The sequence below is a fragment of the Columba livia genome, chromosome 5 (genome assembly GCF_036013475.1).
Source record: "Columba livia isolate bColLiv1 breed racing homer chromosome 5, bColLiv1.pat.W.v2, whole genome shotgun sequence".
NCBI classification, from domain to species: Eukaryota; Metazoa; Chordata; class Aves; order Columbiformes; family Columbidae; genus Columba; species Columba livia.
In genome coordinates, this window is record NC_088606.1 from 26,038,985 (window position 1) to 26,057,148 (window position 18,164).

The following is an 18,164-nucleotide window of genomic DNA, read 5'->3' on the forward strand; positions in this document are numbered from 1 at the left end:
GTGTCTAAACCGGAGGCTTTGTTGCCTGCCTGATGCTGAGTTTTGTCTAAGGAATGGCCATAGTCCAATCACTTTATTTCTCTGCTTCTGTTTATTCATCTGTAACTCTAGGGAAATTAAAAATTCCTTCTTGTGTTTGCAGTATGCCATTGTAATTTCCAGAATAACGGAAATTGCAGTGCTTTTAACTTCTCCACTGACAAATCGCTGTTTTGGAGTTAAGCTTAAAACAGGATGATTCTTTCATAACTCCTGTCAGCCCTTATGATAGTTTTTTTGGCAGAGAAATTCAGAGAATTTCCATCTTACGCTTCAGAACTGGAGAGGAAGAAATCTACTTTTGTGAAATGCTACGCTGTTTCTTAACTGTGTAATCTTGTTTTAGGCTTTTAAATTTGTTATTAAACAGTTCAGTAACAACTCCCCTCCTCGCAGGAAAAAAAAAAAAGAGTACTTTAGATGTCTCTAGAATTCCTTGAGGTTTTTCAATACCGCAGAACCTGAAAAACGTGATGACTAAAGTGAAGCAATTCCTAGATTATTTCTTGGATAGAGGAGAATTATGTGTTTTTGCTAATAAAAGCATTTTCCGTACAACATAAAATCATCATTTTCTAAGCAAGTCTGCCTGTTAAGTCTCTGGAAAAATATTTCAGAGTGACCTTTGCTAATTTTGATGGAATTAAGGAAATAACTACTTGTCCTCAACTTGGTTTAAAGCCAGCTGATAGTATTCTGGCTAAGTATTACTGCTGGCAGCCAGTTGTCATGCAAAAAGCTACATGCTAGGTCTACCTCATATTTGCCATAAACTTTTATTTTGTGGGTGGCAGCATATTACTCCTAAAATATTGCTTTAATAGCTCTGGGACCATGATGAGCTCTAAAAATCTGAAATTTACCTAATTAAAAGGCACTAAAGTAGCATTTATAACGATCTGTAACTTTTCCATGAGCTATTATGCGTATGACAGTAAAGGAAGCAAAATAACAAGGTATATTATTGTTTAAACAGTTAATGTTCTACTTTCTATTAAAATAAAAAAAAAAAAAAAGGCAGGTTGGTGTAATGTTCTTTTGCAGTATCAGGAGGGACAAGTTGTTTCTTAGTGGCTCTTAGGGGATCTCAATAATCTGCACCTTCTCAAACTGATCTTTCAAAACTAAGCTCTGGAAGGCAGGTGGGAGGGCAACAAACTTTCTGTGAGTCATTTCAGCGCATACAGCAGCTAATAAGCAACTGCCGATCATTCCTTAGGAAAATTTTGTGTTCTTATGTAACTCAAATCCCAGCATGTGGTTTCTCCTCTAGCTGCTTCCAAAGGAAGACAGGAGGGTAGTGATCCCCCCTTGCCCCTTCCCTCTGCAGCACCTTAATTTGTGTGACTTGTTTGATTTCTGCTGTGGAAATAAAAATGCAGATGGTAGTAAAACTGTGGTATCTTGGTGAAGTATGGTGACTATCTTGGCGTTGCCAAAAATTGGTGAATCGCTTGGAACAGTAGATTGCATCTGTATTTGAAGTTTTCTTATGACTCTCTTCTATTGGTCTGCACAGGCAGCTGAAAATGTCAAAAAAAAAGTATAATAATACAACATGTGCCTTACCACTTTATGTTGAATGCAAGCAAGGCAATTTTCATTGTGTAGGGGTTTTTTTTAAATTATGTATTCAAAAAGACCCACTAAAACTGAAGATGGAGCCTAGGAAGAAGCTTATTACTTTTAATATGCATCTTGAGCTAGTGGAAAATAAATAATGTATAAATTCCTCAAAACACATTCTTCCCCAGCTGTGTGTATGGCTAGTACATACGATTAAGACACCGGAGTTACTTTTAGCAGAAGGTGACAATTAACTTCTAAATAATTTTATTTAAATATAAATCACTTTACTATTTCTATGAAATAATGATGAGATGTGAGCCGAATGCCATAGAGATTATAGGACACTGTGAATAGTAGCAAAAATGTAATATTGTGTTGAACTGTGATCAGGTTAGTTGATGGTAATGACTGTGCTGTGAATGGAAAAATAACGGGACGTTTTCATTGCTCAGGTTTTGAGGTGGAGAACTTTTCCATGCACCTCTGTAGCGCCTGCAATTGCAGTCAAATAGATTCAGTAAAAATGTGCGGGATACTAGTAAATAGTGTTTTGTGTGTCGTGTAGTTTGGTGGATCTGAAATGAATACCTGCTTGTGGTAGCATTTGTGGGGGTATGGGTAGCACAAAACAAGACCCGTGTGTGATGTGAATATGCAGGTGATTGAAAATGGTTCTGAAGGTTGTGTTTTATCTCTTGGCTCTCAGCATTAAGTCACAGAGATCAGAAGATAAAAAACTTAATTATAGCATTGGCTGCAAATGCTGCCTTTCACACCAGGTGGAGGTTTCTGCTGCTTTGCCTGCCATACCAGACTGGCTCTTACAGCTTTTGAGGAAAGAAGAGCCCAAAATACTCTTGATGGTGATGCCAGTGTCTCCAGGTTTCCCAGCCAAGCTTACTCTTCAGTATGATCAGGCATTGCCTTTTTCCATTGTAAAGAGCATTGAGCATGTGGGCAGGGCTCAGTTTATATTAAGTAGTCCTGTACTTAAAAGACTAAATAAGAAATTGTTAGAATTTCTGAAATAATTTTCAAATCTAGTTATTTGGCCCTAGTATGTGTTCAAATTGATATGAAGCTTGTGGATCTTGCTGCTACATTGTTGTTCAGCTGTAGAAGAAAAGTAGCAGGTGCAAGAGTGGGTAGGTTTCAGGAAACTAGTGTACACTTATTGAATACAGGAGCTCCAAAACAGGTAAATTATGATTTATGGTAGATACCAATTACAGACTGCAGTTCATACTTACTTAAGAAATGTAAAACTTGACTACTTGATAGTTCCCCTGCCCCGCTGCTGGAATATGGGCTCCAGCTGTGGAGGTGGTGAACTGGCACCAGAGCTTCCCTGTGCTCATCTGAAATGTTAGTATATGATTTGTAAGCCAGCAGAAAGAAGGATTCATGTAGCTCGCTTAATTGTCAGCTACAGGTTAATTGGCATCTGCTCTTTAAAATGAATTTAACTCATGTATTCATTTGTGATGAAACTGGAGTTTCTGCTGTGAGCAGACTAGTCCTTGCATGCTAGGAATAATTCTAATTTACAGCATGTATAAATAAAAAAGTGTTGACCTGAAACTTAGTCAAAAAAAAATTAAAATCTTACAAGTAAATACCACACAGCTACTCTAAAACTGTAGTAATTTTCATATCTCTTGCTTTGTTATTTGTTTGGAACAGAAAATATGCAAGTCAGAGAAATGAACTGTACTAGGGAAAACTGACTGTCCAGCTCACTGAGTCGTGTCCAGCATAAACTTGGAGATTGTTCTTTTTAGGTACCTCTTTTAAAAATTGTAATTTTATGTCATGGTGCACCTCTAGTCCTCTTCTGGTCACGGATGGGAAATATTAGGAGAGCTTCTACTAATTTAATGTAACAGAAATTAGACACTGAAGGTGTGGGGAGCTTTCGCTTTTCCTGTCTGAGGTTTGTGTTGCCTTGATTGAGGCAGGTTTGGGCTCCCGTTTGTAACCCAGCTGCGAGACGTAACTGCTCAGATGGGGTTGTTTGTGGTTGCCTGCTATTGGGCATTAAATGTTAAAAGCAATAGATACTGGATGTTTTCATCTGTGACACCTGACACATATGTTCCAAGGATTAAAAAGTGCATGAAGCACTGCTGAAAGTTTTCTTTATGGTGTTGACCCGCTGAGAATCCTTCTGTGGTGACTGAAAACTGGCGTTAGCTTTTACAGCTGAATTCAGCAGTTTATGTAGCCCTCTTCCCTTCACACTTCACTCTCATTCTTTTGTAGATCCATATGTGCCTGTATTCTGGGACAGTAGGATGTTTCCCAAAAGAGACCACATGTTCCATGTAATAATGTGTTATTATTGTCTGTGTTTGTCTTATCCAGAATGATTCCTCACAGTGTTTTTGTTTGGTATACAGATTCCTTTTTATTTTGTCGTTTTGTAGGAACCTCCAGAAGTTAAGTCTCTTTGGGGATATAAGCATTCTGCAGCAACATGGAAGTATATCAAACACATACCTTGGCAAGGTTGACCCCGATGGCAAGAAGATTAAGCAGTAAGTTATATTTGTAAATTATCAAATACATTAAAATAATAAAACTGGATAACAGAGCAGAGATTTTCATGCCTGCAATACGTGACTGAGAAAACTTTAATTTTTTTAATAGGATAAGAATCTAAATTCTTATGGAGTTCATTTCTGTTCCTACTATTTACATGAATTAGTCTGTTTTTGTGGCTTTTTTTTTCCCATCTCAGCAGAGTGAGAATCCTTTCTTTCCTCTTTTCATTGTGTTCTAGAAACAATATTATGTTAATGGCACAAAAGGGGAGGAGGGATGGGGGGTTGTTACCAGCACCTCTACTGTTGCTGTACATGAAAATCTTGGAAAGGAAGTCATCTGTCGTATTTCACAAGAATTGAGGACATGTAGCAAGTAAACTCAAAAGAGAACAGGAACACAAAACAACTTATTTCAAGTTGCATCTCAAATCTAGGTTATGTATTTGCAGAATCACTGGAAGATGATAGCTCACCATGTGCTTCTTTAGTTCAGAGGTGTATTTTAGCTTGCCATAGTGACATTATGGTACAGTCCTTGAATGCTTACAATCCAAATAGCTAGCTGTTCTTTGGAGAACATTAAATACGATGTAAAAAGCTATTAATTTATTGACTAAATTACCACAGAGGGAATTGATGCTATGTTAACTATTTCAGTAGCTCTGCTAGAACTTTCTGTATAGATAAACCCCGAGTACCATAATTTTATTTTGTGTCAGTTTGAATGTCTTTCTTGCAGTAGCATGGGAGTGGAATAAGTACAGCCGCTCCAGCTCTTTACTATTACTTTTTAATGTGGTTTTAGAACTAGTGTAGGTATCTTATCAGATCAATGTTTGTATGTGAACACAACCACCAAACTAGATGTTTGGCCCTGACTTCAGTTTGCCAAACAGCGAAAATATAGATGTGTGTCTCATACTGTGCGTTTGTCATCCATTATGCTTAGATCGCAGAACTTAGAACAATTTGGGTTTCTATTGAACGTACGTACTGAAGTGCTGTTTGCAGGTAAAAGGCGGATCTAGTAAAAGCTCCTTTTTTTCATATCCTTTGTTGTGAAAACATAAATATATAATCAAATCTTTGCTAAGGGGCTTAGAGAGCTGTCAAAGCAGATGTTTACTCGCCTGAGTGCATGGTTAAACATTTCTTCAAACAAATAATGAAAATAAGTATGCACATTTCAAAGCCATAAACCATTCAAAACTTATCTAATTTGAGTTAGTCTTTTAGGTAAATATTGACCTTTGCACATTTTGGAATGAGCAAATAAATGCTATTATACCTCTCTTTTTGATTGGTTTTGATGTTTGGTTTTTGTGTTGTTTTTGGGTTTTTTTGTTTGTTTTTGGAGGTTTTTTGTTTGTTTGTTTTTTGTGTGTTTGTTTGTTTGTTCTGGTTGTTTGTGTTTTTTTCCTAGAATAAAACAATGTATTTGGGACCTGCTAGTCCTTGTCTAAATTAAAGGAAAGCTGGTAGTGTTCAGTGTTTTTAAGCTCCCCACAGTAGAAGCACATTTATTTTAGGGCTCCTTAATATTTTCTTTCGTACTTGAGGTTTGCATCACTGAAGTTGCAAAACGCGGTTACTGATAACTAACGCTGAAAGATATTGAGCAACCTTTGGAGTCGGCGTTACTGGTAGTTGAGGATTTTTGGAAGCCGGATGGTGATAAACCTTCTGAGCTGTTTCAGGACCTTCCTGCAGTTAAAGCATTCGGAGAAGATGTGATGCTTCCTGAAGTCGGTAGTATTGAGCTGGGTGTAACAGACCATGGGTGAAATCTCAGCACAGAACCATTAGGCTGCTCCCCCAGGTTCAGACTAAGGGTTGTTCTGAGGGAGAGAAGGCTTTGGATTGTGTTTTCACAAGTGTACTTTTGCAGTGATCAGCATGGGTTTGTAATGCTTGTTCTTCTGTATAGCATGTGTCCCTGGTTACTTTCTAAAAGTCTCTTAACTCAGTTCCTTAGTGTTGGGAAGCTCAGTGTAAACAACGCGTTTGTCTTGAGTTGAACAAAAGGTAGTTGTTTAAAATTTTGGCTTTCTGAAATCTGCTTCCTATGATTGATCTGTGTGGTTCAGATAGTTTGGTTTTCAAAAGAAACAGTTTAGTCTCTGTTATTAAACAAAACATTTTGATTGATAGTCTTTAATTAAACAAATAGGCTCCATATGGACCTTAGTAATATGTTTGCTTCCTGTCCAGGGCGATCGATGTGCTCCAGTGCTGGTCAGGACTGGTTTTTGGGCTTAAACAGTAACTCAGCCTGTCTAGTCAGGCTCTGGTCTGTCCTTGGGCTGAAAGCAGTACTTGGGGCATTAACTGCAAAACTAATTTATTTTGAGTTTTTTATTTTTTAAATGCTTTGCTCCAGTATGACCATTTGTAGGTTTCAGGTTGATGGTGGACATCCCGTAATTGGGAGTAAAGGGGACTGATTAAGTACACTTGTTGAGGCATCACTCGGTTACATTGCTTTGTTCCATGTGCTGTGCTCTGGTTATATTTTGTTTTATAAGTTAACTTTAAGATAACTGTGTGTGAGTTAGCATAAATGTGGTACTACATGCTAGGCAGTTGAAGTAAAAATTAACATGGTAAAAAAGTAGGTGTTAATTCTCAAGAATTCACTTAATGTGTCTAGATTTCTAGAACACAGTTCAAATTATTTTTGGAAATCCCACTTAGATGCAGTCTGGTTTTGAAAAATAGAATGTGCATAGGAATTTGCAGGGGGGGAAAAACCCTGTTAGGGTGTTTGGAAAATTTATTTGAAATATGTTAAAACTAACAGCCTGTGGTTTATATTGTGTGTCCCGTCTGGCCTTCTATAAAGCAGGTATTAAAAACAATCCGAAAGTGATCACTCTTAAATATTCTCTCTTGACATATTTGATCTCTTTTTATTAAATTGGCAAAGAACTGGAGAAAGTTTTCTTAGAAGCTACAGGTTGATAGACTATTAGCACAAATCTAAATACTTGTATAAATGCTTTGGTGCTTGCACTAAAAAGTTGATGTGTGGCTAGGATTAAATCCATATCTCTCTTTTGTAGAGTTATTTACTGCAGCTCCCATAGGGGAGAAGGAACCACCCTACAGCTGCAGAGTTCTGTAATGTATTTATTTTCATTGAGTTGTGCAAGTATTAGAACAGTTCTCTTCTAAGCTTAGATATATCAAGTTTTATCAGAAGCGTAATTTAAACAGATTTTTAGTGCAGTGAGGTATATAGATGGTAGTATTCTACTGAGTATCTCAAAATTGGTTTGTCATCTTTTCACTTGTTCTGTAAAATATTACAAGCACTATTAAGATTGACTACTTGGACTAGTACAAAATAAATTCTACATTTCCTGCAACCATTACAGCACCTTTCATGGATGTTTATGATGAGAGAGGGGAGGGAAGAGTCTTTGTTCCTTGGAGGAAATTAGAAAGTCTCCTGTGGTAGAACCTTTTTCTTTGGGGGATTGTCAGAGAATGTGCTTTCAATTTAAGCATTGGCAGGAATAATTATGAAACAGACTTTGCCAGGATCAAACAAGGCTCATCTGAACTGTAAAATAATTTAGGAATTAAAATAGCGAAATAACATTATCTACGACTATTGACCTGTTGTTTAAAACTGTGTTTGTGTCACAGTTGCTGGTCTTTGGTTTTAAAAAAATATCTGGAGACGATCTGGGAGAACTGAAGTCTTTAAATCTAATGGCTGTACTAAGCAAAACCTTGGGAACCATTCTGAGATGTGTAGTAGATAAGTACGATAACCACACCAACTTTTCCACTTAGAAAGAGAAGCCTGGCCCGGCAGACCCAACACGTTCTTTGCTGAAGGAAGAAAGCACATGCAGGGAAGGGAGAGGATGAGTAAGGATTTGCAGAAGGATTATGGGGCATCAAAGGTAGAAGGTGACAGGTTCAGAGCAAGCAAGAAGAGGAGGGAATCACACTGCAGAGATCTTTGTTATGGGATGTTACAGTTGCTAAAAGTTTACGTGGCTCAAAGAGGAAGCTGGATAAATTTGTACAAGTCATGTTGCTGAGGGTTACTGAATACAGAAAGCCACCTCTGGCTCAGGAGGCCCGAGTTAATATTTTTTTGGAAACTAGGGAGATATTTGAGAAGTATCCTTACATGCTTTCCTTCTCGAGTCTTAAGGCGTTGGTGTTTCTCTGCTGACACTCAGGATACTGAGCTAAATAAGCCTTTAATTTTGTCTGAACATTATCTTGATTAAAGATACATGGATGAGAATAATAACTTTGTAACATTGTTTTGTTTAGATGTATAAAGTATACTGATATTCATAACAACAAAGGAAAAAGCGTTCTATGCAAACTATTACCTGATTTGCGGCACAAAGATTTCTGCTAATTTTGTACTGGAGGTGTTTGCATCTTGTTCCTTGGTGTTTCATGAAGTGTCACAGCCTGACTCCACTGCTTCCCTTTAATGCCGATCTCCCCTTCTGGCTGACCAGGGTTTGAGATCAAACACTCATCTACACGTGTGTCCCAAAATGAATATGCTCAAAGAACACTTGTCATTTGGGCGGGGGGGGTCCTTTGGGCCTCATGGGGTGAAGACTGGAAAAATATTTGTTTGGGAAAAGTTTGTAGGGTTTGATTGAACTATTTGAATTTAGTATTCAAAATCTTTAAATAGTTTTGTTACCATCTTGAATTAAATATCTAACTTAAAGAACATCCTTTCATTAAAAAAATAAAGGGGAAGGAGAGGTGGGATGCGTTAGAATAAGTTAATAATAATAATCATCAACATAATAAATGGCATGAGGATATTGGGTGTGCTGAGAATCACCTGGCACCGATAATCTGAGACTGAAATGTTACAAGGTCCAAGTGGTTTTGGTAAAACTTGAGCGTGTTGACACTTGAAAATCTAGTTAGCTGTACATTTGGAATTATTTAAAGAATCTTCAGGAATCTTCTTAGATGTTTGTTCTTTACCCTTAATGAGCCAAGTCAAGCAGGTGGTTTCAGATAATTCCAACTTATGCTCAAAGCCAAGTTTCTACAGCCTTTCATTGAAAATGACTTCTTTTTTTTTCAATAATGAATTTGCAGTTCTGGAGAGGTTAGCAAATACGAAAAGCTGTTTTTGAAAACAAGAGCTGTGTTTTAAAAGCATTACAGGTTTTCTTATTTGCATAACCTTAAAATGTGTGTGGGAGGGTGTTAAATATGTGCTGGAAAATACACAAAATGAAGGTTCATAGTGTGCCACTGTTTTTGAAAGATAAAGTGCATAATTTTTCTCAAGTTAGATTACAATTTGAAACCTTTAAGTGCAGTGAAGGTTAAATTGCTGTGGGAGGTCTGCAGAGTCAGGTTCTAACATTTGTAGTTTATAAGAACCATAATAATAGCACCTTCCTGCAGAACGAGGCCATAAATGAAAGAAGAATAATTCTTGAATTAAAAAAAAAAAAAGAATGGTATGCAATTGGTAAGACTAAACCACGTTTAATAGGAACATTGTCTGTTTTGTTTACTTGCAGAATACAACAACTGTTTGAAGAGATATTAGGCAATAGCAGGCAATTGAAATGGCTCTCTTGTGGGTTTATGCTGCAAATAGTAACTCCCACATCATTGTCCTCCTTATCAAACCCCATAGCCAACACCATGGAACATCTGAGCTTGTTGGACAACCACATCCCTGGTAATACCACTCTTATCACTGCGGTTGAATTGGAGCGCTTTGTGAATCTGCGTTCGCTTGCTCTGGATTTCTGTGATTTTACAGCTGAAATGGCAAGAGTCCTGGCTGACAGCAACCATGTGCCTTTGCATCGACTGTCCCTCCTGGTCCACAGCGTTTCCATAATGCACAAGTCATTGGACAGCATGCCAGAAGATGAGAATTGGAAGGCGCTGACTCGCAACAGCACTAATCTTCGGGTCTACATAATGGCTTTTGATGTCAAGAGTGATGATATGTTAAGGATTCTTAAGCCCAGTATCCCGCTAGAGAGGATTCACTTTGACAGCTACATCACTTGTGTTTCAGGGGCTGTTGTTGACCTCATATCCAGGCAGTACGACAAGTTCCTCACTCATTTTATCCTAATGAATGATGTGATAGATATGTCTGGCTTCCCAGATCTTAGCGACAACCGGAATGAAGATCCACTTGTCTTACTAGCCTGGAGGTGCACACGGCTGTCTCTTCTAGCTGTTCATGGTAGGTAACGCGTTGCACGGGCATAATAGGTGACTTTGAAGTACTTACAACGCTTCAGCCTTTCTAATCATTATGTATTTGGTGGAGTGGTTTTCAAAACTCTGCTCCACAGTTGCTATACGTACTGTTGTATTTTATGCTGTATTTTCGTGTTTGAAAATACGAAGGTATTGTGTACGAGTTCTAAACATACTTGAAATTTACTAACTTCTGTTGAGAAGTCACATAGGATTCTATTAGGCTGCTCACAGAAATGAGGATAACTGAGAACTGAGCATTCCAGGAGGCTTATCCTGAAAGTGGTCTGTGCTGTACAAGTTCCACTAAGTGGCTGGTTTTGTAAACGTGACCACTGAAAATATTTACTGTTTTACTGTGAGCTTGTATTGTGGCAAGATGAGATGATTGTGCATCCTGTTTGAATTTGGTGGCAGATGAAGGCTGAAAAATATAATGTGGAGGAGGTTGCCTTGCTGGGTGCATTGGTTTTACCAGTAATACCTGAGCTAGGTTTATCCCACCTATTTATTTGCTACATAATAGCAAACTGGAAAAAAGGTGTGCATTTGTATTCAGCTTTGTCATCAGTACAGTACTTGCTAGAAGTTACAGTTGCTTTGCAAATTTTAAGGCACCTGATACTGAAATAATGCAGAATAGGTTATTTTGTTTGTGCTGGAATCAGCTTATCAAGACCAAGTTAGCATGAAGATGCATGAAGGAGTTAAGCAGTGACTCTGTATTGTGTTGCATAAGAATGAATGCCTGTTTCCTCAGGCTGTGTGGGGAAGTAAATCTCCAGCCATTCAGCACAAACAGGAGAGACCTTCAGCAGTCAAGGTTGTACATTCAGGTTTCCTTTGATTAAAGTCAGAAGGTCCTGCTGCATTTGCTAGAAAAAGTTTTTCCACTGTCTTCTACTGAAAAATTACATGGGGGAAAAAAAATCAATTCAGCTGTCTCTCCTTTATCATTTCCAGGTCTGACAGATACTGGCCCATGACCCTACCACTCTAAATGTGGATTTTAGCAGTTTCTTGTAACATTTGGATACAAGTTTGAGGATTTTTTATTTTTTTTTTTAAGGCATTACCTTAAATTGTCCTCCTGATACAGGGCAGTCCTCTAGTATATTATCTAAACTTAAAAAGATGGCAATATATCTGAACATAAGCTAGCCGTAGTATCGTTTAATATCAGTGCATGTGTATTGAGTGGAAAGTATTAGTCTGTGCAGAGCACTGGGAAAGCAAACGCTGCCTATGATTCTGTCTAGCAAATGGTTGTTGCTGCATCTTCTTTGGAGAGATGCTCTGTATACCTGGAGGAGAGAATGGCCCAATATCACCCTTCCTCTGATGGTGGGATTTGGATTCTGTGCCCTTCTTTTCTCCCCTCCTTGCAGCAGAATCTAGCTAAGCTGCTTACAAATGCCTCCTGATATTTTTTAAGCGCAGAATATGACTTCTGTGGTACTACAGCATGAGTGTCTTTCTTCTAGAGTAGCAGCTGTGGGAAGAACATGACTAGGAAGAAAGATCTAGGATGCTGTGATGCTTCAGTTCAGCATCTTAGCCTCACACTTTTCTTTTCTGAGGTTTACAGATAATTGTTTGCGACTGCGTTTGTCACGTTCTTCGTGGTATTATCAAGTTCCTTCAGGAAAAAATGATGGTTTTGTTGAAGGTGCCATCATTTGCTTTACATGTAATGCTCAGGTTTTTTATCCTGTCTCCTGAAGTGGCAATTCTTCAGTTTCCAATACTTCTCAGTTTGTGTGAGTTGGGTTTTTGTTTGTTTTGTTTCCCCTTCTTTGCTATTAGTTTGCTCTGAAAAAAAGGCTTTGGTTTACATATAGTTTTGGCTATCCTTGTCACTGACCAAAGGAGGAAGGCGGAAACATACCCTGAGGACACTCTTTTCCTTGGGTACCTTGAGATTTTCTTCTGTGGGAAGTTGTATCTTTCCACCCCGGTAGCCTCTTTGGGAGCAGAGGGAAGCTGATTGAAGGATATTAAGTACATTATTGCAGAATGAAGGAAGGGTGTGAAGAGCATGTGTTCCTATGGGATGGGGACAGTAGAATAGTCAGAGTGGTATAATCTGATATTGTAAATAAAAAGCACCGTCCATCTATGGGGGTGAAGTTGTTTTTGGTTTTTTTTTCTCTCCTGTTTAAGAGAAGGACACAGCACGTGGATTTTCAAGACTTTGTGTTGTAAACGTATTTTATCTCTGATATTCTCTGTTTTGTTCTGTCCATGAGCGAAATGAATGGAAAAACAAATTATGCTGTGCCGGTGGTGTATTTGTTTTTCAATGATATTTGTAGTGAAGTGATCATTCCCTGTCACTTCTAAATATTTAACTGGGCAGGGACTTTTTGACTGCTGGAAGGTTACTGGGAAACTTCAGGCAAAATTTTTTAAAGGAGAGTTTATTTACTACGAGATTAAGTTGTTCCAGAACATGGTGGATCTGACCTTGAAAGTTATAGCAAAAGCCATATACATGAACCACAGGGATGGCACAGCAGGGGACTTAACCGCAGTTGTTGTTCCCTTTACTCTAGCATTTTCTGTCAAGGATTTCTTTAGTAAGATCCTTTACAATCAAGATAACTGGAAGGTGCTGTGAGCTCCTTCAAATCCCGATAAGGGAGTGTCATTGTACAGGTGGAATTTTTGATTGGATTTCATGTCCTACAGCCTTATTGACAAATTCATCTTCTGTGGGCAGTTGTGCTGGAGGTGAAGTATCAGCAGAGGAAAATTGTGGGAATTTGTGCATTCCTAGTGGCTAATACAGAGGAAATGAGACATATAGGTGTGTGCAGGCTGTTCTGTTGAAAACCTGCCTACCTTGGGCAACATATTTACAGGAAGCCTTAGAGACAAACAGCAGGAAAAAGTAAAAGAAAAAAAGAATGAAAGCTATTTTCTTTATTACTTTGACATTAGTTTTCTTCGTTCTTTAATTAGCTGTCTTATTTCGATACATTATGATAAGAGCATGTTAACTGCATCATTGAAGACCAAACCACAGTTAGTTTTTATTTCTCATCAGCTTAACTTTCCCACTTCAAACACTGTGCAGACTGCAGCTTTGCTTGGAATCTAAGTGGGCATCTCACCAAGAGACTTAGCACCTGTGAGAACCATGATGAAGGCAGAAATGAGCCTATTGCAGAGGAAGGGTTCACTTGGCAGAGCTCCCAAAAAGGGGAGTTCCCAAATCATCTGTGGTTTGCATCTGGATAAGGGGGAGCTCAGCATGTGCCTTAGCCAGGGTGCAGAAAGCTGACAGGTAACTGGGGAGTAGGTGTTTTTAAAGAGGGATGCCAATATATACTAATGGGGAGAGGGGAAAGCTTCGTAACTATGTTTAATCTCAGCTAGAACAAGAAGATATATATGTAGATTTTTTAAATTATTTTTGCTGATAGTGGTGTGGCCTGTTTTCGGGAGAGGCTTCTGGTTGCTGTGTGTTGGGTTTTATTGTTTGTTTGCTTTTTTTTTTTTCCCAAGTTTACCTTTAATGCAACAGAAGCAAACTTCAGGTATATTTTTTTTCCAGCACAAGCACAGCTTTGAAACAGTCCTTCTAGATGTTCACTTAAAAAAACTGATTATCCACTTTTTTCATTCTATTTATTTATACTACAAAATAGATTACGGGAGGTTTGAAATGGTAGATACAAGTTACCTTGGAGTAAAGAAGTTCACTTTTCTACAAATGGTAAAAAAATTAGATCTAGAAAACCTTGGTCAAGCTACCTGAAATATTTTTGATACTTCCATATTCAGAACATGAAATGAGGCTTTACTACGTGCAGCCAAAAAAAAAAGCTGTAGGGGAATTCTGCCAGATGGAAGGTGACAAAATAGGTTGGGGAGGATGTTGAGAAGTGCTGGTATTAAGTACTTCAGTAAAAAAAGCCTTTACCAAAATGACAGAGTAATTTTTTTTTGCTTTCCTCCCTCCTCCAGGTTACACAGTTTGGGCTCATAATCTGATAGCAATTGCTCGTCTTCGTGGCTCTGACTTGAAAGTTCTGGAAGTGACAGAAGAAAGCATTGATTTTGACCAAGGAGAGCTGGCTGATCAGGATGTGGATCCCGTGCACAATCTCATCGAGCAAGTGTCTCTGGGATTGGGTCGGCCCTGGCACGCAGTCATGGACATCGAGCTGCTCAGTGTCTTCACTGAGCCAACCCGTCACTTTTACAGGGAGATGCAAAGCTTCAGTGAAGGCATTTAGCTCCTTATTTACAACTCCTGTGGTTACATATGCAAGTAGGGTCCTATTATGTTTTTGTTTCTGTTTTTGTTTTTTGTTTTTTTTTTTTTTCGGTAGCGTGAATTAACCCCTTTTGTGCTGTGTTTAATCAGTATTAGCTATATAGAATTATATATGTGTATTCTACTTCTTGATCAAAGAACGTAGTCGGGTATTGGTTTAGAAGCTGAAAGTGGCAGTGTTTAGGGTTTTCACGGTTAATGGACTTGTCTACCAAACCTTACAGAGATACAGCCAAAGGCTGTCTGAGGTTGCCGGCTAACTTTACTTTTATTGAGTAACTGCATTTTGAATGATTTTACTATTATATCGGAGTTCCGTGCTCAGGAGCCAACTCTTGAATCCCCGTACCCGTAGCCTGGTGGATTTCTGTGCTGTCGTTGTGTGCGTCACCTGGTCGCATGCTGCTTCGTAGGCTTGAAGGCAGAGCAGTCTGTCCAGGGCGGTTCCTTGTCAGACCCTCACCCTGCGTTGTGTCACCTGCGGATTCTGAAGCATGACTTAACTACCGTTCTCGGCTTTTCTTAGCTGTCGAGCGGTGGTGTGAAACACTAGCTTTTCGGGTACCTGCACTTCCAGATTCACTCCGTAAGCTGTAGTCTGTCAGATTCTTTGCAAGCTCCTCCTCGTTTATTCTCATGTTCTGTCATCTTCCTTAAAAGTTAGCTTTGGGCCAAAGTTTAAAATAAAAAACCAAGAACGTGCACTCCGATGAGGTAAAAACGTAACAGTGAAGACTCAAATGCAAAGGTATACACCTGCAAACAAACATTAGTCGTGAAATCCCTAGCAACCAAGTCACTGGATTTTCTCTGTCAGCGCCTGTGTCAGCTGCCAAAGAATAGATTAAAAACGAAGAAGTGCCCACATGCTGGCAGGGGCAGGCCGACTCTTGGCCCGCCAGATACTGCTAGATTGTAATATATAAGGTCGAATTTCGACCTGCGGTACACAGCTGTGCTGTGGCTCAGTCAGCAACCTCAGAACTCTTAACAAACATGCACCTGTTTCACTGTGAATAGTGAATGTAAAGGAAGGGAAGGAAACAAATACAAAGCTTGTTCTATCACAGGTATGAGCTGCTATGATGCATGAAGAACATTCCATGAAGTATGTTTTAAAATCTTGTTATATCTGAGAGGCTTTAAAAGCCGATTTAACTGTTTCAGGGCAACCGCGGTACAGACGTGGTCTCTGTGAGACTTCCACCTGACCCCAGTTTTAAGTGGTACGAATGTTGTGCATTTAATGTTTAAAGGACAGTCTGCAATAATAAAGTAAGTGGCCAACGTGGGTGCCCAGCAGTGCTGAGACCTGGCTGCTATATTGTAAGCTTTGGAAAACACAATTTATGCAACAGATGTCCAGATATGATTCTATTTATGGAAAAAGTTTATATGTGTTTTACAAATGGTTTTACCATCTTATATTAAAATGACCTTTTGACAGGTGTGCGCTGTTTTGTCTCCAGTGAGCACATACCATGCGGATTTTATATGTACATCAGTAGAGTGAATCCACTGGCACAGTGTGTGTATATGCCAGATGTGGTGAGATTTTATCTTATAAATGTGATCAGATAAAAAAAAAAATCCTGACAGAAAATGTAAGGAAACCAGCTGAATGTTTGAATTGATGACTGATGTTGTATGGTTTATGTTAAATGTATATTCTTTTAATCAATGAATAAAGCATTAAAAATTGATCGCTGAATAAAATACTTTATTGTATCAGCATGAAGATTTTTAGAATTAAAATGCAACATCGTTCATAAGCTGTGTATAACTGGTAGCTCCCATTGTGTTTAGGTCAACAAAAGAGTCTAAAGTCGTACAGTAATATTTTTTTAATTTGGCTGAATATTGTCAACACTTTTTGAGGGGGCGGAGGAAGGGGATGGCTGCTTTGCTAAAGATCAGACTATCAGACCCAGTTAGCACAAACAGTATATCATGATATGACTTATTAATTAGACTGATACAGTAAACTGTGGATTGTAGAATATAGAAGACTATTTTTGACAAATTCCTGCATCCGTTGCAATTGCTTAAATCAAAATCTAATGTGCTCAAGAAAAAAAAATGTGTAGTACTTTTTTGGTGTCCCACTATTAAATAGATTATGAATACCTGCAATGCTTCAGTTTGCCGTTTTATCCATATTCAAAGTACGTAGCTGCGCAATCTGAATGGAAGCTGGAGATGCCTGGTACGCTGCGGAGGAGCCGCTGTGCCCTGCGACGGCTGCTTGTGCTGTGAGAATTGTGGGAGTGGCTGTTCGGTGTGTGCGCCAAGCACGGATTTCATTGGAGCTTCCGAGCGTCGTTTCGTGACAGTCCAAACTCCTGCCAAGCGTGAGAATTGCACTGCGTGTTGTCCGAGCAGGTCTGGAAAGCGAGGTCATTTACTGACTTACGGAAGAGATGCTGTGGGTAGTAAAGATCAGGTAAATACTTTTTCAAATTGCAGTAAAGTGACATCATAACAAGGCTTGGTCTTGGTGCCCGTCAGGGCTCAGCCTCAGGAGGGAGGTTTATGTGGCACTTAAATCTGACAGGGATTGTTCAGCATCATCTGGACCTCAGATTTGGTGATAGAGAGATGAAGATTTCTGGCTTTTTCCTCGGAACTCCCTGAAGCAAATGCTGTATCCTCTGGTATAAACAGAGTTGCAGGAGGTTAATTTTATCTCTGCAGACCAGAGGGTTTCTGTGGATAACTGCCTTGCTTAGCACAGCTGGGAAGTAACTTGTTTACCTTTCTGTTATATAAATTAGTTTCTTTTGTTAGTGTAACCTATTTTCTGCTTTGTTTTTAATTAACTTCATCTTGAAAGGTAAGATAAGGAGCAGGAGGAACAGGCCACTCGCCCATGGTAGAGAGAGGTGCAATGCTTTCATTTGCCGCAGCCACAGCGCAGCGTTCAGAACAGGCTGTGTCTGTGGGTGGCTGTTGTTCGTGCTCCAGGTTGGATTTTGGCACAATTCGAAGTCTCATCACTGGGTGTGGCTTGTGTTCCAGGAACCAAGTCAATGTACTTAATACATACACGCTGCTATAACCTTTCTGACTTTACAAGTATAGGGAGTCCAGTAAGGTGTGTGCAGTGAAACCCAGACCTTGAGCAGTGTGGAGAAATGCTCTTCTGATTGTTCTGTTGTCCTAGAAATGAATGAAAGTTGGGTTTGTTGTTTGTATTTTTAGCAACAATCTGAACTAGTGATACCAAGATGTAGGGATTCAACTTTTTTTGGGTAACAGGGTCTTCCAAGTCTGAAATTATTCCATTCTCTCTGTGGGGTGATTGAATCCATGATTGTCCTGCATCACCTTAGTGCAGCTAAGTTTTGTTTTGCCTGCAGCTTTCGGTGTCATTGTGGGCACAGAGTATATTGTTTTGGTGGAGGAATAACTGTTTTTTTGCAGTTAACTCAGTTAAAAGCTAGAATAAATATTTAAGCCACACAGAGAGAATACGGTACCTGTTCAAA

General features: G+C 39.0%; 1 protein-coding gene across 2 annotated transcripts in view; it reads left to right on the forward strand.

Annotated features, from left to right (window-relative positions):
- The window catches only part of FBXO33 (F-box protein 33), a 20,753-nt gene extending 3,944 nt beyond the window's left edge, over positions 1-16,809 (forward strand). For both annotated transcript variants that reach the window (XM_065063975.1, XM_065063976.1), the window contains exons 3-5: positions 4,035-4,145; positions 9,689-10,374; positions 14,364-16,809. In XM_065063975.1, coding sequence (XP_064920047.1) covers positions 4,035-4,145; positions 9,689-10,374; positions 14,364-14,635 — 1,069 coding nt within the window. In that variant the 3' untranslated portion in view covers positions 14,636-16,809. The remainder of the gene's footprint in view (positions 1-4,034; positions 4,146-9,688; positions 10,375-14,363) is intronic.
- Positions 16,810-18,164: the final 1,355 nt, after the last annotated feature.